General features: G+C 36.0%; 1 protein-coding gene across 1 annotated transcript in view; it reads right to left on the bottom strand.

Moving 5' to 3' along the window:
* The window catches only part of LRRC49 (leucine rich repeat containing 49), a 51450-nt gene that overhangs the window by 27530 nt on the left and 1670 nt on the right, over window positions 1-22250 (bottom strand). The window contains exons 3-11 of the mRNA XM_014944299.1: window positions 22090-22099; window positions 21646-21708; window positions 21000-21087; window positions 20181-20303; window positions 19065-19164; window positions 17851-18054; window positions 16244-16310; window positions 8016-8159; window positions 3890-3951 (exon numbers count right to left, since the gene is read on the bottom strand). Of these exons, the coding sequence (XP_014799785.1) occupies window positions 3890-3951; window positions 8016-8159; window positions 16244-16310; window positions 17851-18054; window positions 19065-19164; window positions 20181-20303; window positions 21000-21087; window positions 21646-21708; window positions 22090-22099 (861 nt within the window). The remainder of the gene's footprint in view (window positions 1-3889; window positions 3952-8015; window positions 8160-16243; window positions 16311-17850; window positions 18055-19064; window positions 19165-20180; window positions 20304-20999; window positions 21088-21645; window positions 21709-22089; window positions 22100-22250) is intronic.

Below are 22250 nucleotides of genomic sequence, written 5' to 3'. Positions count from 1 at the left end.
AGCACGCAGACCGCTGTGACAGAGCCAAGCGGTGACCACCCCGCAGGAACCAGAGGCCACATCTCAATGCTCTCTCTAGCCTCTGTTCACCACAAAGGAGTCTAACCTGCTCCTGAAATTCAAAGCAGCTGTGGATGATGCTGTTTCAGACTGTCTCAGTCGATCTTCTTGATTGGAATGTCTGCTTCTCTTTCCAAAAGACCTTCTCCTACAGGAGTCCCACCAAACAATTGCAACCACCTCTCCTTCCCTGTCCTCCTTTCTTCCTAGATGAATTTATCTTTGCTAAAATGGTAGTTTCAGCAACACAGAAATGAGCTGTGTGTTTGGGCTAAATTACCAAAAAGTGTTTCCTGGAAACCTTTTCAGAATAGATCAGTTTTACATCTTGTGTGCATTCTCTGAGTCCTGCATCCAATTCTCCCCCCTGCGAGTGGGTATGGAATCCCCCTTCTCCTGCCTCCTATGAGAACGTGGCAATCATGAAGCGGCAGAGAATTCTGGAGTGCTATAATCTCAACCTCCACCAGTGATACACATTCACATGTGCACGTTTAGTAGGCAAGAGCAGGACACAGGAACACTTGTCTTCTGTTACAGCCTGCCTACTCAGGAACACAGTTGTTCCTTCTTCTATACATTTGCATTAATGATTTTTTAAAAGCATGTTCCACAAAGGGGAAAAAGCCCTGGAGAAAAGAAGGTAGGCAACATACCCGCTGTAGTCAGACAGAACACCCAACAGAGAACTGTATGTTCAAAAAACATTCAGGCAAAGAAGAAAACTTGGGTTTTCCCAGGTTTCCAACCACTAAGCTACTGATGGAAACAGATGTTACCACAATCAACCTTTCATTCCCCTTGTACTACTTTTGTTAAAATATTTAATAGAATATTTATGAAATTTTCATTCTGCTGAGGAAAAAAAAAAAAGATATTTTCTTGTTATTATTGGGCTAAGAACTTTCGTTCTCTCAGGTTTCCAATTCAGCAACCAAATGAAGAAAAACAATTACACATCCTTTGAGCTGGTATCCAACGATTCCCACATGGCTAGACAATGTGCCTTACTAAATGAAATAGCCAACGTAGCGCTGCCCCGGACAGCAGTGTTAACTCTGAAAATATGTATTTTGTTTCCAAGATGAAAAAATGGTCTTCCCTGGTTTCATATTTTGAAATAAGAGCAATAACCCTCCTTCTGAATCTCAGTGGCATCTCTTTCCTGAAGAAAATAGTTTCTGTAATCTTTTCCCAGTACCTCATGACAAATTCAAAATGGGATTTCTCCCCCTTCTTTATAACTAGTTCTAGAGATACATATATTACTTTCAGCTATCAGGTATGAATGCCTTCAGGTTAACTGCTAAATTTTTTGGGGGTGAAACCAGAAGTAGGACTTCTTTTGTTTCAGATCAGCATCAACTTTTACAGTGTTTGGTTTTAGATAGTATTATCTTGCCAATACAATCTTTTATTTATTAAGAGCTCTGCAGAGAAGCAGCAGTGTTCTGAGGCCTCCTTTGAAGCACAAGGGAAAAAGAACATCAGTGATTAAACCCGAGATAGACTCTCATGCCTTAAATAGTGACGATTTTAAAGAGGCATTCCCAAATCTTTTACTGAAATATTAGCTCATATGTCAGTATGTATCAATTTAATACTCAAGGATTTTTGCTGACATACAAAAATAGGATTCAGCAAAACTTTCCATGAGAGCATAGACTCAAAAATGCTGTTTTTAAAAAATGATCACTAATAAATATTTTAATGAACCAGTAACATAAATATATCCAGCTTTTGGCAATACATTATGTTTCCATTTGCAGGTTGCATTTATGTGACTACAGATAAATGAATTAGAGTATCTGTATCAGTTTGATTGCCTGAAGGAAAAGTCAGTTGTATAGACACAGCTGTTTCTAGGAAAAATATTTTTGAAAATTACCATACTTTTACTGGGCACACAGCAAACCTAGGTAAGTGACACATAAAACCACACAGAATCACTAAAAAGGGTTGTAGGAATGTTCAGACGTAGCACATCAATTCACTAGTATTATGGTTGCATGTAACTTCTTCAGGCAGTTCAAACAGTACCAAGCCAAGTGTCAGAACACAGACAGTCAAGAGTATCACTTTCCTGTTAGAAGCATATCTGCCATATAAATCAGGAATTAATGGGGTTTTTTGGCCTTCAAAGCTGCTATATGCAGTCGAAGGTTATTATTTCAAAAACCCAAGCTAAATGTTATCATTGAAAGAAATTTTTTGTTTCTTTTAAAATCATGTCTGGTAAATAAAGAGTTAAACTGATCCACCCACCTACCTACCCACATATGTATACAAATGTATAGAAGAGCAAAGTCTTTCTTTACATAAAAACTAAGACTAGATCTATCAATACTTCAACTGAAGCCCCAATGAATAAATGACAACAGTCATGATGATTAAGTACCAAGAAGCAAGCTACCAATTACATAAAGTTTGATAAATCTACTTTAAAGCCTCACAGAAAAACTGAGACATTTTTCCTTCTTCACAGGCTGTTAAAATAACATAAGCTTGCATCAAACAACCTGAGAAAGGAGTCAGAAAGCTACACAAAGTATCCCGAGTATATAAAAAGATACAGAAATTCCACTGACTGCAGTGACGCTCCCTGATGGCAAGGCAGCCAGTACTGCAGTCCCCTCATTGTTCTTGCCAAGCTAAGACATTTTGTAGAAAAGCAGAAACAAAGGGCATGTTTCAATTCTGGAAATTATTCAAGAGAGGCAAAACGCTAACCCTTTCTCTTGCAGATTAATTAAGAAAACTGCATATTAAAGATTACTGCAGTTCATCTCTGATTTTTAAATGCTTAATACCCTTGAGTATTTAAGGAGATGTACTGCACTGGTACTTTAAGAACCTAAGGAACACAGACAAGTAGGTTGGAGCTGTCTGCAAAAGCCATAATGCAGGTCAACTTAAAATATTCAAGCACCTATTACAATAAAAGCTCATACTAAGTATAACATTTTACCGAGAGCGCAGATACCACAAGGACAGCACAGTATTGCCAGTAATTAGAACATGAAGCATCTTTTCCCTATCCCACATTAAATCATTTGATTCTATGCAAAGAAGGCTGGTGGTGATTAAGGGATTAAAAAAAAAAAAAAAAAAAAAAAGAGGGATATACCAAACTGAAGATAATGCAGGCTTTTAAAAAAAAAATTGGCAATAGTATAAAAGCAGATCCCAAAAATGCATGAATCTGGATAAAGCATAGAAGAGAAACATTTCTATTTATAATAAAATGCACTTAGTAACTTGAAACTATAGAAGCCCTGCTTTGAAAGTTGAGCTATTCTGCTTCTGCCATCTGGCTTGAAAGGGAAAATAACCATGAATATATCATATCTTTCAGACTTTATTAATATACAGACAAGTAAAACACAAGCATGAAATAATCTAATCATTGTAAGCAGAACCTGACTCAGCAGTTTGTGTAACTCCATAAATACAGGGATTGTATGTTAGGTATAATATGTACCCTTATGTAATGTTGCTTTAACAGATATATAGTTTAAGAGTAAAAATATTTACAGAACTATTTTTAATTTTGATCCTCATTGTAAACAGCAAAATTTTTAAATTAAAAAAATGTAAGTTTTTCTGTAGAATACTTGTAATACAACTATATTTAAATGCAAAGGGTTCCAAGAATTGTTATGTTTAAAGTAGAAAGTACACAATGGTTTGATTATGCTACCTGATATGATAGGAAAAAAAAAAAAAAAAGTATCTGCATTCATAGTGTTTGAATTTAAGTTTTAATGAAATACAGCTCCAATAGGATACTTCAAATTACTGATAGGAAGCAAACTGGTATTCCCCTTACCTAGATATATTGTTGAAGCTGAGGAAGAGACGCTGGAGACGGGGCAAAGTATCCACATCTTTCTAGAAGGAAAGATAGAGGTATAAATTCAGTAGCTGGAAGTAGCTTTTGAATCTCTCTACTTTGCCTGACAAAATACTTTCATTTCTATATGCTATAACCTTGCTGCACCATTGATTTCTGTTGAACGTGCAGCTCCATTTCTCCCTAGTGCAGACTGCAAGGGAGTGTTTCAGTGCAGATAGATACTCTGCAGAGCAAGCTGCATCACTTGCAAAGCAAATGATGTTAAAGAAAAGAGGATAAGGCTACTGCTCGTTTCTGAACAAGCTTTTGGGAAATAAGCCAAGGTGCTGTCTCAGCTTTTAAGCTGCAGGATAAACACACTGTAAAAAAAAAAAGTTCATTTTATGACCATGCTGAAATAAGGTTTTTGAAGTGCAATACAGCAGTGCAATTAGCACTACCAAAGAGCAGTTGCTCTTCTGCCAGAGAACGATCTGAAGGACTCTGTCACCTTTACAATTAAAATTTACAAGAATGAATGAGTTTCCAGAATGAGTAATGGTGAATTTAACACACGCCATTAAAGACCTCTGCAGAAAACCTCTAAATAGCAAGTAGCTCAAATATTAGTAAGATGAAACATATCAAATAAAATCAAACTTCATTTATGAAATATAAATGCATAATGGCCAGACATCCCAGGCTGCAGTATTCTATATACCATTTGCACTGCACCCCTGACCCCTCAGTTATGAGCCTGCATCTCCTTATCCTACTCAGGAGCCCACTCCAACCTGCAAGCCATGGACACCAACCCCTCGCTCACAGCACAGGGAAGTGTCACACAGCTCACTGCCTTGATTTTAGCCACAAATCAATTCTACAGCACTCCCTCCCTCCCTCCAATTTGTGACACGTCTACATAGCACTCCAGAGACAAAAATAGTTCAATCCGCCCAAGCAGGTGAACAGCAGGCAGCTCCAAGCAAGCTGTGCAGCAGCTACCAGTGACACCCTGCAAGAGCAAACAGGCACCCCCGAGACCCACAGCCCACACACAATAACCGGGGCTCACGAGCTTGGGCCTGCACTTGCCAAACTCCCGGTTTGGAGCTGAACTCTCCCAGATCAGACCGTGGAAAGGCTGAGTTCACAACAGCATTACACCTGGACATCCCTCCTGTCCCTCAGTATTGATGCTTCAAGGGGTGGGGGCGCATGATACAGATGGACATACACATGAATATAGGCACTGTAGGGTTCTGCAGAGTAATTCTTAAGCAGGAAAAGCTTCAATTAATTTTCAATTAATTTTGCTCTGAAGACTACAAAGTAATTTCCCCTGAAGACAGTAACTAGTATGGTATGTTACTGTCCTATAAAATATGTTGCAAGTCTCCCAGGCCTGACAGCAAAGACATTAGGTGCTTGAGAAAAAAAATAAAAAAAACAGGATTGGGGGAAAAAAAAAAAACAAAGCAAAAAAACCCAACAAAAAACCAGAAGGAAGGAGGTCTTTTGTGTAAAGATGGTGAACACCTTGACCAGCCCTCCCTAAAGTCTAAGATCAAGCTACAAATGACAAAACCTGAAACTCTAAGCTTTTAATACCTCCAAGCAATCAAACAGGTCCACCTTTCAACCAAAAATACAGCTTATCTTCCTAACAGTGAGCCCCAATTTACAACTGGATGGAAAGTAAATAGACATTCCATGTTTCATGGATATATAGATTTGTGCTTTTAATACCATATGAAACCATTTGTAATCATTTATTCTGTCTGTTTGCTACTCTTCAGACTTCTGGAGTAGTCAGACTTCTTGAAGACATTTCCTATCCTGTAAAATATGATTCTTCTATAGTCCAGGCCTCAGGACTGCCTTTTAAAATTCTACTGCTTTGGGAAAACTATAATTTCTTCTTACAAAAATAACTATTTGTGATTCAAGGATTTCCAGTCCCTAATGAATAATTCAAAGACAAAAAATAGTCCCAAAATTGCTAATCTAAGGCCAGTGGCTTGTGAGAGATTATTACATGTTAAATTGCTCATACAAACTATAATCTAGTTGGATAACTTAAATTATTCAATATAGTTAACTGCAATGCACACAGAGTTCAGTGTGGTACCTCATTTTGTTTGCCAAATCAGAATATCATCTTTTCCACACAAGAATAATACACTCAGAGCAGGTGTTTGGGCGTGGTGAAAAATAAGGAAAGGTCACAAAATGTGTACTGAAAGTTATTTAAATTATATTGCCTTTATTTCATGATTTTGGGAGAGCAAACTTTTAAAAGTTGTGGTTAGATTCTTTCATTTAAAGAAATAATCAAGTTTTAAAAGCTTGTTCATAATTATAGTGTCGTCATAGTAACTAAAACACAGTCCAAAATCTAAACTAAAACGCAGAAACCCAAGTCTTTTAATGAACTGAGAGGGAAAGTTTTGCTGTTGCTACATCATAACTATGTGACAATTAAAATGACACCCCACACCCAACTCCCCCCCAGTCAGCCATACGAAAACCTAAACCTCATCTTAAAGGAAAGAAATCTAAACCCCCTCCCCTCAACTACTCCAGCAATAATATAACAATATATTAGATATTCTTTCCATAAAACAATACATTTGCATCTATGTTTCTGGATTTTCAGTAATATCATACTGCAGCAGATTCTGAATTTCAATACAAAAGTATCAGTTTTAATTTTTTCAGGGTGTTTGTCCTCAAAAAAAGATCAAAACAAGTTTAAGTAAAAAAATACATGTACATTGTTGCATGCAGAGAAAAATAAAACATCTATCATTAAAATAAGAAAAATATTTTCTTTTAGAAGAGAGACACATATTACTTTGTTTCAGACAATATGACATGTCCAAGACTTGACTTCATATGATTTAAGGGACCTTCTCTAGACAAAGGAGAGTTAGCACCGTATTTGCTAAAATCACCATCCTATTAAAAACAAAACAAAAAACCACACAAACACACACACACCACCATGCCATTAGAATTTAACCCAGGTAAGAAAACACCCAAAAACCAGTTAGACAGAATGAAGTACTTCCCTGAAAAGAACACCATCGTCTGAAACACTGTCTCTGGCCAGGAAAGACTAACATATTAAATAAGAGATAGCACAGAGTCCAAGCCTGTAACTCACTAATTCAAATTTCATGCCCACTCTCCATTTGTGACTACAGGAAGGAAGGAGAAAGTACCAACTACACCCATGAGGGGTGAAAAGGCAGCAGCTACAAGCAAGGAAGAGAATTCTAGGTAACATAATCGATGTAGGGGGAAAGTACAGTAACAGAATCAGTAATAAGCACAAATTTCTTATTTTTTAAAGTGTAAAAACACTTCATTTATGGCAAGTAGAGGAAATTCAAGAAGCGAAAGGCTCAGCAGCAATAGGAGACCAAGAACTAAAGGAATTATGATGGCCAGAAAAGTATAGGTATTTAAGTCAACTTACCACATTATTTTTAAAAGTGTTTGATCCAATAATGTACTTGCTGTACCTGAACTACGACTCGTAAATTGCAAAGTGAAAAGCTTTATTTTTTTAAGAACATTAAGTCTTACAATGTCAGGTTAAAAATTCAATTGGGAAATTATGCTTTTAAGATCAATACCTATTTGTCTGCATTTGCCTCAAAAACATTCATGAGAAGATGAAATTTAAGGTAGTCTGACTGCTTAGCTGAGCTACAGAAATTAAGAGAGGGTTTGTTTCCAGGAAACAAAATCATCATCCATTTTCCAGAAAACAAACTTATATAAATTTAGAGACTCTTCTTCCACGTGTTAGAATCACAAAACTGCTTCAGAACCTTCTTTTTCCCCCCTGGAGAACCACCATGAGCTATCAAGATTTGAATCACTACAAGTAATCACACAAGTTATACAAAGTAACACCAAAAATAAATTCCTGTTTGTTTCACCTTTATGTTGTAAGAGTAAGTATAGCAGCAGAACAAGATAAGCAACACAATACACAAGATTTCACAAATCTGAAATACTGATAAAAACCAAGTTAGAGTAACAGTCCATTTTGTTAAAAATAAAGAAAAAAAAAAACAAGAAAAAAGACAAGAGCTTTGATCCTTACTATAGCAGAGACTTGATTATGACGAAGGTTGAGCTCCGTGAGTGAATCCAGTCCATTAAGGTTTTCTACAATGGTTAGTAGGTTTCTGGCAAGGTTTAACACTCTCAGTTCACTCAAATGACCGATGTTCTCTATTTTAGTAATCTGTGAAAGAGGTATAATAAAAAAAATGCTTACCTTGTTTTATATAGATATACAATAGATACACAATGCGCATACATTGTTTTTTAAAAGTATACATGAACAATCAACTTCATACAAAAGCCTGCTCTTGTGTATTTTTCTAAACCATGATAATCATATCATAAATTGCTGAAAATAAGCTACAGTCTGCCAGAGATTAAGTACCAGGATTCACCTCACTAATACCTTCCTTGTCATACTGCAGTAAAACCAGTCAACACTTAGCTTTCTTACCACCAGAAATTAGGTTATTTCAGCTGGGCTGCTCTGTAGCAGCAACCTTGAAGACACCATAAAACTAAGAGGACACTGACGATATCATGGTGTGCCAACATGGGGAAATTTTGAGCACAGTTGATCCTTAATTTGTCTGCAAAGGCACTCACATCTGAATTGCCTGGTGCATGTCCTACAAGAATATGCAACATCCCATCTCCCTACCATGGCAGAACTCTGCACTGATTTCACTTTGTGCCTCTTAAAAGACCAGTAGCAGCATTCACAGCTCTGCCTACAGGAGCCCCACAGACAGATTTTTCCGGCAGATGATGAGGACAAGAACCTGCTGCGAGTCAAGGGCAAGGAGCAGCCACAGCCCTCTGGAGAAGAAAGCAATTATTCTGATATTGGAATTTGTAAGGAAGTTTTACAAGCAGGTAATTGCTGGAATTCGTAAGACACACTCAAAAGTTTGAAAATAAAGCAGCAGGATGCTTAATTTGGATACACAGCACACTTGCTTGACAGTCACCAGCACTGCTTTGGCCACCCATGGCTTCCTGTGATTAGAAAATGGAGGAATCAAACAAAGTGACTAAACTACATTAAACAGGCAGCTGCCTGAGGTTTCTTTTTATACTTAGTTCCCTATTTTAAAGATTCAGATAACATTGCCCCCCCCAAAAAAAAAAAAAAAAAAAAGAGAAAAAGGAGTAGTAATAGCTACTGTCCCTTAATTTTATTTTGACTTCTAGAAATGCCACGATGTTTTACAAAGACATTAATTATTGCTCTGTCGACACAGGGACTGCTGGTTTTATTTCTTAGAGTGATCCACTCTATGTTCTCTACCCAGATATTTATCTCTCATAGTGCCCTGCAATCTGTCCTCCAGCATCTATCTGGAGTTTTACACAGGACTTGCGTACAGCAATATACCATGGAGAAGATGAAGCATTGTCACTGCACAGGAGGATATTCCTATCATATTCTTCCCGAAACCCATGCTATATGGCAAAAAGAAGGCAGCAGGTTATCCTGAGGAAAGGACTTCAGCCTTCCACAGCGTGTGACAGCACATCCAAAGATACAGTGGGCAAAGCTACCAACAAGTATAATGAATTCCCTCTCAGTGAGTGATCCCCGGCTGGACCACCGCAACCTCCCCCCAGCAGCCGGTTGTCAGACACACTGCTCCTCCCCAGAGCTGCCAGCAGCAATTAGATGCTGATGAGCAAGGTGGCAACGGGTGTCACACACCCTCCCAGTGATAACTAACCTTCTGAGGCTTTAGACCAGTACAAATCTGGCCATGCCAATTTCCAGGAAGTGTCTAGCAGCTGCTGGAACAGGGCAAGAGGTAAGGCAGCTGTTATTCAACAGACTGAAAACACAGAATGTTGTTGGTAATTTTCATACACACAGACACATTTATCTAGGTATATATCTGTAAGTTTGTGATGTGTGACTTGAATATGCTGCTATAAAAAGTATTTCAGCAGTCTTTCCATTAAAAAATACACATAAGTAGATAGGAAAACCAGAATTAGATAACATCTTAGACCAACTTTTGATGCAACCGCACCTTCCATTTATGTGTATTATATGCAGAAACATATTACAGCAAAAGAAACAGAAAATACCACCATTTGGAACAATATATTTAGACAGAAAGACTTGTACAAGCCAAGCCAAGAGCAGATGGTTAGCGTGAAGAGCACAGACCCCTGCAGATGTCTGCTGAGCCAAAATTACTGCATGCCACAACGCAGAAAATTAATCCTGGCATTTTACACCTATCACCAAGATAATGATTTCCTCAGCAATGTATGGAGATACTCCTCCTCACTTTGCTAAATTTTAAGATTACTGGATTTTCTGTTTCAATTACGCATGCACACATGAAGATACACCACCTTTTAGTGCGCACTATTAGGTGCAAATTAGATAACAAGACACTTTTAGAGGACTCAATATTTCTTTTACTAAGAAGAAATTATATCTATGACTATTTTTTATTAATTATAAATAAAGGATTATTATTCACCATTTTTAGTTGCTTTTTCAAATATATACCTGAAAGACTTTACTTGTAAACATTGAACAAAACCACCATTCTATTTTGTTTACTTAGCTGTGAAATAGATATATTTCAGAAAAGACTCTTATGTACCACATAATCAAAAGTTGCATCTTAACACATATTTCTGAGATTACTGAAAAGAAGTCAAGGCCTGAAAAAAATCAAGCTGCTTTTTTTTTTTCTTGAACTTTTGGCAAGGAAAATGATTCACAGAATTAAACAGAACACAAAAAATAATTATGACTTTTTAAGATTTAACACATTATAGAATAAATTTCATTCTAAATAAAGTTTCATTTCAACTTGATTCAATTTTAATGCATCAGTTCACTAGAAGACAGAGTAAAGTCCATTTTAACCCTATCTAAAATAAAAAGGTTTTAAAGATATTTACATGAAACATATACCATTTACACTATTTACCTTGGCAACAAAGACCATGCCAACAATCAGCGTTCTCTCAACAGAATATTCAGAGTGCTTGGAATTACACTATTTAGAAATTAAATATTTAGTTCAAAGCTAAATTTAAGTTGTAGCGCATTAAATATACCATGCACACAATCACATGCAGGGTCTCTGAATGATGTAGTATTTTATGTCCATATTAGCACGTTAATAACCATAGAACCAGAGTCTCTACACAAAAATGTAACTGAATGTTATTAAGATGCTGTATTTTCTTACTAATTTTTACTGGCAGTATTACAATCAAAAGCCTTACTAGATCACGTAGGAAAACAGGCAAAAATTAGTAATACGATTCACATTCTCTCCTTCTTGTAAAGTGTAGGCATCGAGTGTAATATTTCACTAGGCATTACACTGAAATGTATTTATTTTTTTAACCTTCTTTCAGTTACTTATTATACGAAGGGGTTTTCTTTAAGTAGTAATGCATTTCAAATCATTTATATCTCAATGTTTTAAAGCACATCCAGTTCCCAGTACATTTCTCACTTCTGCAGGAGAAACCTCAAAGTTCAGACCAAATCACATTATCCAAAAAACCAGCACCCAAATAAATCAAAATATTTTCCCAAAAGTGAACAAAAACGAAATTTTCCTCCTGTTTTGCCTCACATCCAACCTCTTGGAAACATTCCAGTCTTAGAAGTTTCACAATCTGCATTCCATCTATGGGATTGATTTACAACCCAAGGGGGAGGGAGGGAGGGACTAAGACAGGAATCCAGCTTTCCTCTTAACTGCTACTACTCCATGAAAATTAACAAAAATAAGTAATTTATAGCAAGGCTCTAGCACTATTTTTTAAAAATAAGGTTGATAATATTGATATTCTGGCCATATTCTATTTGAGTATTTATATTCTGCATATATAGAGAGGGACTACTAAGATTTCTTACCTTACGTAGAACTACTGTGTGTAATGAAAGAGTTGACTTTTCTTGTTAGCCTAATGCATTTCAAATACATTTAATATAACTTGCACACAAGATTTAATTGTCCAGTGATTCTCTTGCATCACAGGTAACACATAAGAGATACTGCACGTTTTTAACAATAGCTTTGAACACTAAAAAAGTTAAAATTATTGCAAGCACCTTAGAATACTTCTGTAGTGAATTAAACTACTGAAGAATGAAAACTGTTTGGTCAGATATTATGTAATGGATATAACACATAAGATATTTTAGTATTTTATTGTAAATACGTCCTATAATATACACAAACCATAAAGGGGAAAATGGTAGTAAAAAGAATAATACTTTTTCTTGCCAGATACGTGAGCACTTTCAATGTTCTCAGAAAGAACTGTAGAATATCGCATTCACTGAAGAATCAATCTGGTAAAATTACTTGCCAAAAGGCATCAGGAGGATTTACTGGATTTTGCTATAACCTGCTACATTGAATTTTACAGGTTTTATTTAATGACATCTGAGAAGCCAAACCATGAAAACAAAGACTATGGAAAAACTCTGTTCTGTATCATAACTGAGAAGCAGTAATAATATTGTAGCAATTTGTATTCCAAAGTATATTGCAATAATAATATTACTGTTGCCAGGCAATACCATTTAAATAGTAGCATTTTACTTATGTGACTCTTCTCATCTACTGCTGTCTAACAAACGCATTAAACCACCTTCTGGAATTGTCTGTCTGACCACAGAGGAGAGCTGTGGTACCAGAATCACTGAATGCAAGTTAATTTGTATCTCAAGTGAACTGTATGCAAGCAGCAAACATTCAGCTAATCCTCTGCTGTGATGATGACTGCTCACCAGATAGTCTCCCTTTAACAGAACTGTCTTTACTACAGAAAAAAAGTGATGTGTCCTCATCTTCTATTAACTAAGATACGGCAACTTCAAAAGGCAAAAGCCCCATCAAAGCAGAGGTGCTATATACATTAATACAAAGAATAATTAAAAAAAAGGCGTAAAATAGACTACTGTCCTGATACGTATATAAATATGAACCACAGAGGATGACTCTATAAAATAAACAGACAAATCAACAAGTTTGAAGAAAACTGTCTTATTTGTCAACAAATAAATCACCAAAATACTCCATAAAGTGACTTGTGATCAACCTTTACTGTCAAGCAGTAACAGAATCGATGAACAGAATCACATCAGAGCAAGCTGCACAAAGTGCTCTAAAGACCAGCAGATTCGATGCATAATTTCATCAAATCTGTGGGATTTATGCACATGAAAACCACAGGAACACTCCTATCCTAACCTCAAATACAAAGTGCCATTCAATGAGCACACAGTAGTAGGGTGTTGATTCAGTGCACTACAGCTCAAGGAACCGCCACATTCATCCAATAAAGAGGTTTTTCATGGCTCTACAGAAGATATTTTTGCATAAAGAACTGTCAATTTATTAATACCTTTAAAATAATAGCAGGGTCAACTACAGCAGGCTGCCCAGGGCCATGTCCAGTCAGGCTTAGAGCCCCTCTGGGGATGAAGATTCTACCACCTGCCTGGGCAACTTCCTCCAGCGTCTGGCCACCCTGACAATAACTTTTTTCTGAAGTTTGAACAAATTCTTCAGGAATTTCAGTGTTTCTTATCCTTTTGCTGGACACCACTGAGATAAGTCTGGCTCCATCTTATTCAGACCCTCCCATCAGCTATTTATATAGATCAGAAGGAACTCCCTGAGGCTTCTCTTCTCCAGGCAAAGCAAATCTAAAAAATTAGAGTTTACGCAACAATTTGCTCATTAAGCAGACAGCATTTATCCAGAACCTACATCCAAGTTCTAGCTTATCAATAGCTTTCTTGAAAGAATCTACTATTTCTTCTGGAGAGTTTGGTATCAAAACCCCTTCCACTAACTACAATGACAGGTTTTGTAATAAAATTACAATCATTTTCTTCTTTCTTCCTTCACTTCAAATGAGAATCATCGTGATAAAGGAAAACTGCTGCCCATCGCTGGTTCCAAATTGTAAAAATGGCTAGATTTATTGGAGATTTTTTGACTGTCCCGTGAGAACTGGGTGCAGAATGACACCACATGCAATCTACAGAAACAGATGTATAAAGAGCTTATTAAGACAAAGCAAATCCTATTTTCTACTATTTTTCATTACGACTGACAATCAGGATATTCTGTTTCAGCATTCTTGATTCTAATTATTTTGCACCAAATTAAAGAAAAAAAAAAAGTAATGCATATGTTAGAGACAGGAATCTATATCAACGGAACAATGATCAGAATCCACTATTTTGAACTATATATAAAAATTCGTTTTTAATTTTACTGATCTGTGGATTAAATTGCTATGCTCTGGAATACAGGAACACAGATTCTGAAAGTGAAGGCTGTTCTTGAGAAATTAATGATGTGGAAGAAATAGTGTTTAAGATAGACTAGAAGGCTGCCATAAATAAGGATCCCACAAGCCTAAATAAAAGACAGAGTCCTCCTACTCATTATTAAATAAGCAAACACCACCATCCCCACTCTCCCCACCAAGACTTCAAAACAACTCACTAGTACACTAAGCTGATAGGTCTCAGCCTCCAAAAATAACTAATAACATGTATGGCAGACTAGTGTTTCAAGTGTTTAATTCCTCAAAGACAGGGAAAAAGAATGTTAACATGAAAATTTGCGTATCTTTAAACTGGAACAGAACAGAAAGATAATTTATTAATTGAAGAGAATTTCATAGTCTTTATTTGGTCCTTCCATGAAAAATACACTAAACCTATAAAAAAAGAAAAGTATGCTGAAAACAATTCATTTTATTTTCTAACATTTGTGCCCTTCACATATATGTTTATGACTAAAACCTTCTGAAAAACAAAAGCACTTCTTATGCTCCAGAGATTTAACTCCTGATACAGGATAATTTGTTATGTTCTCTGGACCAAAGTAGGCTTATTATGAAGCTGATCTAACAGGAGCCAATTGGGCACTATGCCCAAAACTCCTAATAAAGTTCTAGCTTATGTAAAGGGAGTTGTACAAACATTGGAAAAAAACACAAAGAACAACCCAACAACAACAAAAAACCCCAGATCTACTTCACAATCATTTGCAAGAGCTGTGCATGACCTACGTTCTGTTTCCATCAGTGATTCTTCCACTTGTGCTATAAAAGTGTACTGACTGGCAAAGCCACAAGTCTAGTCTGCAAATATTTTTATCAAAACCATAAAAATACCCCCAAACTTGGACCAGCAATAAGAAAAGGGTTATAACTACACAAACATTTAGCCATCTCCAAACATAGTCACTCTAAGGCTCCAAGGGCAATGTCATTATCTGTTCCTGTGCTGCCTCTGCCACTGTACTACACGCATACTATTGGACTGATGTTATTCAAAGAAGCCACAAACTTATCGCATCATATAAAACAGTAACTCATTATAGCGCTGGCTTGTTTTTCTTGCCTTTACTTTTTTGTTTTTCTTTACAAAAAAAAAAGAAGCATTCCCATTCCCCACTGTCAAGCCATTGTACAATAAAGAACACACACACACAGAGAAATCAGTAAAACATCAAAATTGTCAGAACAGAAATCCAGAAAATTCACACATTGGTCTTACATAGTCACAATAACCATATGTTGTTTTAAACAGCTCAATTATGGAACATTTTGTATCACAGGTGTTTAAAATTTATTTTACAAAAGAATACTCTATCTGGCTTGCCCTTAATACTCCATGCTGTTTATGACACCGCCATGAAACAGAATCTTCCTCTTATATGTACTACAGCTAAAACTTTGTGCACCACTTGAAATAGAAATGCCGGCTTAGTCTCAAATTGGGGAAACAGAACAGATACTAAGCGAGTTAAATTAATTCAGAAGCATTAATCTATCAAGAGCTTGGACCCATTCTACTTTTTCATGTACAAATTTAAGTCTTCTACAGATATGTAAGGGATCTTGGTTTGTGAGATCACCAATAGTAGAAACAACACAACAATCAACGGGACCTTAAATTCTTCTATGACTTCTAAGACTGTTACTTCAACACCACATTCATGCTAGATAAGTATTCTGTAGGTGTGACTGCTGTTATACTCTGATGACTTGGCATTTTAATCACTGTAACTTTACACAAATACAATGCTGAAAATACAAGAGACAATACAAAGATTCATTATAACGTCATACCACCTTTTATTAATTACCGATTTCTGTGACCTCAAAAGTTGCAAAATTTGCAACTTTTGGTAAAAGAGACAAGAAATGCATGATGCCTACACAAGAGACGTACATGATCGAGTTATTGTACTGTACCTGATTTCCATGAAGATCTAAAACATCAAGATTTTTTAGGTTCTCCAGATTTGAGATCTTCTTTATTCTGAAAGATTTCAATTATGACAAATTATTTTTCACATTAGATAACAAGTATCTTTCATTTTCCAGATAATACAAAACTCAGCCATCTGTTCCTGCCTACAAAATAACAGAAGAATAAAAAAGTTCTGAACTGCATAAAAAAGTGAATACATGAGTAAGAGTGCCTTAGACTATCATCTTCCTTTCTGACTGTCAATAAGGCAATAGTGGCAGTACGTCTAGGAAAATGAAAAGGGAAGGCAAACTTACATCACTAGTAAACAAAGTCAATGACCGACCTATCCAGACACGTAAATACTAAAAAAAAAAAATTTTACTGGCAAACAGCTAATCCCAATCAAGTTTAAAGAAACAATGTAGTGACACAGGCTTTTGAGGGTTTGTTAGAACACTATGAAATTTATTAAAGAAAAAAGATGAAAGCCACTGGTTCTTTTTAGACAATACAGATCTCCAGATTTGGCTGCATTTCTTCCACCCCTGTATAACTTCACTGTCTTAAAACTTTTCTGTCCCGTCTTATTTTCTCAGATTTGAAATCAAGGTTATTCTATACTCAACAGCATCATCTACTGGCTGATGGTATTAAACATCACAGGTATTTTGCATTTGCTTCAAGAATAGTCAAAGATCACATATAGATCAAGCTGAAAACAACTTGCTACCAACTGCGCCTGACTGGTAATCACTTATGAGTATGTCTTGTCCTAACTACTCCCAAACCATATTTCTACATAAACAAACTACACAGCACTCTATATAGTTATGATTTGGAAAACAGTCCGCCAAAACACCTTAAAATTATCATTCCCATACCCCAAAGTTTTGCTATAAACAAAATTAATTTCTACAGGTGACATTTTAAATATAAAAGCTCTAGTAACATACTGCACTATTGAAAGTTGTCAGTTTTAAATACTGACAGAAGTAAACTGCACAGAAGTGAATTTTGTTCACCAGCTCTTCCTTTACTGAATATAAAGAAAATAAGGAAACTGAACAAAATCAGAGCACAACCCTTAGATGCGTGAGCAATTCCACCGATACTTCTATTAAATTATTAGAATTAAAAGCAACAAGATTTGAACTGTATTTTTAGAAAGTACTACAACTAGAAGTTGTATCGCCAAACAGAATAGAATCCATAAATAAGCAATAAAACCCACAATTCATCTGTCTGATTTTTCCCAGCTAAATACATCAGGCAGAAATACTTTTTATAGGTTATAAGAATCAATGAATATTTTATGTGATGTGAAGAGAGATTCCACCTGTCACAAAAATCTAACAACACATATTTAATAGCCAATTAGAACAGAAGATTAGATGGAAACACACAAAATACTTCAAAACTGTTGCTAAAATGTACATAAGAAAGGAAGTCTCTGAAGAACATTACAAGCAAAAACTGTGTACTTCCTCACTGGTCTCACAACTAACATTACAATCTGAAAACTCTGTAAGTAACAGAAACAATGATAAATCACAGTTGTTACACCATAAAGATGTACAGTGCTCTAAGTTAGTTTAACTGTTTTTACCTGTTCTTTCCCAACAAAAGGACTCTTAGGGATCTAAGAGTCGAAAGCCCGCTTATTTCCTCTATCTGATTATCATATAAATCTAAGAAAACAAGATGCTGCAGATTAGAAATATTTTGGATGCGGGTTATAAAGTTATGTTGGAAATTCAGAAGGCGAAGATGATCTTCCCCATCGATAATGGGACATACGGTCAGTTTTTGCCTGGAAGGAACAAGAAAGAAAACGAAACACACATGTCAGTAATGAATTGGTAATCCACCTTCTGCTCATCCAATTTTACTGAACCAAGGAAAGTATGTTATCTTGATTACAGCAATATTAAGGTAATTAGACTTGTTAATTAAACTCTGTAAATAAGGCAGTAACTCCTTACTATAAAAAAAAAAGCGAGCACGAAAATACAACAGAAGTGCTTCCGAAATTCTCAGAAAGCCTGTCCTCTTAATCAGAGATCTGCTGGTTACAAGGAAACCACATGGAAGTTCTGTGTTGTGACCACATTAAAATTTAAACAGATGCAGCCTGCCAATTTTTAATTTTTTTTTCCATCAGGTATCACATAAACAGCCAATTTAGATTAGAATTCAAAGTGTGCTGTGTTTATGCAATTTTTCTTTGATTTATAGAACTTTACATTTGAAATATAAATACATCAAATAAGTGTTTAAGTGAAAGATACAGGAAATTATGTTGAAAGTGGTTATCCTTATTTTAGGATTATTCCAGAAGTCCTACTGACCTGACAAAACTTTTTGGACTACATGAACCTTGCCCCGACCAAAGAAAAAAAAAAATAAAAAGCAATTAAATATCTTTCAAGTAAAACTTTTTTGTGTGTCCTGGTTAAGGAAATAAATAAGACAGTTTTACAGTCAATGCATCACATTAGAAGTAATGGAGACATAGCCTCTTTCCATAGATTACTTGCATAACTTTGCATTTGACTCTTAAGATAGCTGCTTAGTTTACATAGAAAAACCTTAACTGCTTTAGATGATGGCTATATGCACATATATATTCATCACAAGGACACTCATACAGAGTTTCTCTATGGGACATGATTCTTCTCTGGAGAACACACACAAAAACCCCAAGAAAACCAAACCCATCACTGATACCATTGAGCAGAGGCATTACTGGGATACTCATCACTTTAGACCATCAGACACACGAGTCACAAGCTGTGGGTGTGTGCTCCATAACCCTCTCACCTTTCCAGGGTAAGTCTATCAGAATTCAGGAGTTTTTCTTCAGCAGTACGTTGCAATACAGGAAAAGATATTGATGAACTGCTCCCAAAATTTGTGTTATCTATTGGAAAATCATACGGAGAATATATGAACTACTACTTTGTAAAATATTTTCATTAACTACAGATAATAAAAGCAGATTTTTTTTCTTATTAAAAGTAAAAAGTTACACAGTACATGAAAGTGCACTTTGCCTTCATTCAGTACTTTATCAGGTTTTTTTCCTACTATTTTTTCTTTACATCTCTCTGCATCCTCTTTCCAAAGTACGTCCATTCATTTCATTTCTGAGAGATATTTTAACAATAATTTGTTGTAAGTAGATATTTTGTAGATGCTTTTGTTTTGATTACAATTACCCAATGATATTTTAAGGTATGGCTGTATAATTGTTTCACAATTTCAGTATCTGAATGTAAAGATATAATCTAAATCTAATTTAAAATTAAAGACACAGATGAAGAAGATGTTGATAGAACTAGTGACTAAAGCACCGAAACACTGAAACGTTCCCACTGGGCCACAAACGCAAAGTCTTTCAAAGGGTAAATTAATGCAATACCTACTAATCATTGGTATTATATTTCATTCCATTATCAAGAAAGAAATGGGGAGCCATTTAAAACATATTTACAAAGCTATCCATCTTTACCCACTTTGTTAATGTAAGGGGGAAGAGGAAGGATAACTAAAAATATCTGCAAAATAAATTAACAAATGTTTTCTGTGAACTTTGGCTTATTTGGAAAACGACCCATTGAAAAATGTCAGTCAAAAATAGCTCATAGAATTATAGAATCATTTAGATTGGAAAAGACCGTTAAGATCAAGTCCAACCACAAGAACCATTGTGCATGCATACCACCACAAAAATAATACGCTCAACTTCTACATGTTTCCCCCTTTTTTCCCTGTCCAATAATTCACCCAATTTAAAAAAAAAAGGTGGGGGGGGTGGGGTGGTGAGAAAAAGAGACCAACAAGAGAAGTTTTCACTGTTACCTGAATCATGTAAACTAATACTGTGGCTGCTTTGTCAGGATCTGGATTTTGTAAGCGTGTGCATAGAAGACTCACCAAATCCCGATAAAGAGCCTGTGTTCTGCTTCAGCTCCAAACCAGACAGTTCTGTCAGACTGGATGGCACTGGAAGATATATCTGCTTATTACGCACCAAAGGACTTAACACTCTTTGGTCTCCTGCATGGGAAAAAAACCCAAACCACAGACTTAAATTTACTCCTTAATAATTTGCATAATATCCCTAAGAATCAAACCATTCTGAACAGCTGGTGATCTTTATTTTTTACCAGAATGAATAAAGAATTGCCATAATAATTAAACCAATCTGCTATCCTAATCAATCACTGTTTTTATATGACAGGCAAGCAGCAGCAATGGGGAAAGAAATGTGTTTCGTGGCTCTTCCAGGCTTCACCACAGTCAGCAGTGATAGCACCAAATCACTTGCTTTTCAAAGACAAAACCACACAAGCACAACAGGAAAACTATCTCTTTGCATCAGGGTTCTGAATTAGAAACTAATTTTATCTAAGTAGACTAAAATGTTAAACACCCAATAAAGGATTAGAGAATTGTGTGGCTTCTGGGGGAATGCGTCATATGACACTTCATAGACATCCTTTCTTCACAGGTAGAAGAAAGGATGCTCTTCCATGGGCAAAACAAAGGGCAAAAAGTGATAAAAAAGCCATATGCACAAGGCAGTAGAAGGACAGCGGGTTCAGGACATGACGCAGCAGTAATTATATTTAATTACAGTAGCCAATTAGACAAAGCTGGCACTCTTACATATTCTACTCATAATACAGCCTTTACCATTCAGTTAATAAAAAGAGATATTAAAACCAAACAAACCAAACTGTTGAGTATCACCTTGCCTTCCTGCATAATTTTTTTCCAGATCATGCTGCAGAAGCCTGTTGTGGAAAGATGACTGTTCTTTATTGATCCGGAATTCAAACTGTAACACAGGATTTAAGACAAATGTTAGTTTTCAAGTTACGTCTTTACACAGACAAACACAACCTTAGTAACCACTACAGTTCTTCGGACACTCTGCAAATGCTTTAAAAAAATTAAATAATTGCTCCAACAAAAAAATCCCATTCATTCTATTAAGATACTATGACTGAAAAGTTTCAGTGTGTTGGAAACCAAAATTAAAATATGGAAGTTACCAGCACATTCATTGGCAGTTGACTAAATAAAGAAAAAAAATCCACTCTATAAAGAACACTACAACTACGGGAGGAAGAGAGGTACGGATGGAAGTGTAAGAAATTGTATCTATGTATAGATACGATATAGCATATGGCAGACTATAGTATATCCCTGTGGTTTTACTTCATGTATCTTTAATAGGATGAAATAAGTTACCAACAGACTATCAGATACATCAGATGTTATATTAAGAGTCCACACATTAGTACTGAAAAGGCAATTCCCAACTGAAAGCATGCAAATTTGGCCATACCATACAATTGTATTAATTAACTATTAAAGAAAAGGTAATAATTACTGGTTTGCTTTTATCTGTTATCGATGAGGTCTGGATAACCAGCTGAAGACCACAATTATTGACCTGCAAGTTAGAAGAAAAAAAAAATGGAATATTACATTTTTTCAAAAAACACATACCAATACAACAAGTTGAATGCAATGTGTTTTTTTTAAAAAAAACAATACAGGTATTTTCAACAGCAAAATCTGCCAAGAAAGGAACTATTTTGCAAAACCATTATGAAGAATATGTCACAGCACTAAGTAACATTAATTTTGACTTTAAAAAAGAAAAAAAACACCTCGCCCTTTTTAGTTTTAAAAATACACGGAAAGCATGACTCTCATAGGGATGTAACCCTCATTTTGAAGAAAACAGGTGCTTACATCTAAATATGACTTTTTTTTTTTTATGAAGGCAAAACGTGCCGTTCATTTAACTGGATGTGGTGACAGAACGCACCATCCACCCGCTGAACAATGAGAGCGTATGACAGAAACATTTAACCAAAGGGCCTACACCCCCCCCCAGCCCCTCCGCGGAGGGACACACACAGCCCGGGACTCCCCTCAGCTCCCTCACCGCAGGGACGGGACCGGCCCGACCTCCCACCCCCCGCCCTC

Source organism: Calidris pugnax, unplaced genomic scaffold (genome assembly GCF_001431845.1).
Source record: "Calidris pugnax isolate Ruff unplaced genomic scaffold, ASM143184v1 scaffold70, whole genome shotgun sequence".
Classification (NCBI taxonomy): domain Eukaryota; kingdom Metazoa; phylum Chordata; class Aves; order Charadriiformes; family Scolopacidae; genus Calidris; species Calidris pugnax.
The sequence above is the reverse complement of the archived record's forward strand: the minus strand, read 5'-3'. Positions and strand labels throughout refer to the sequence as shown.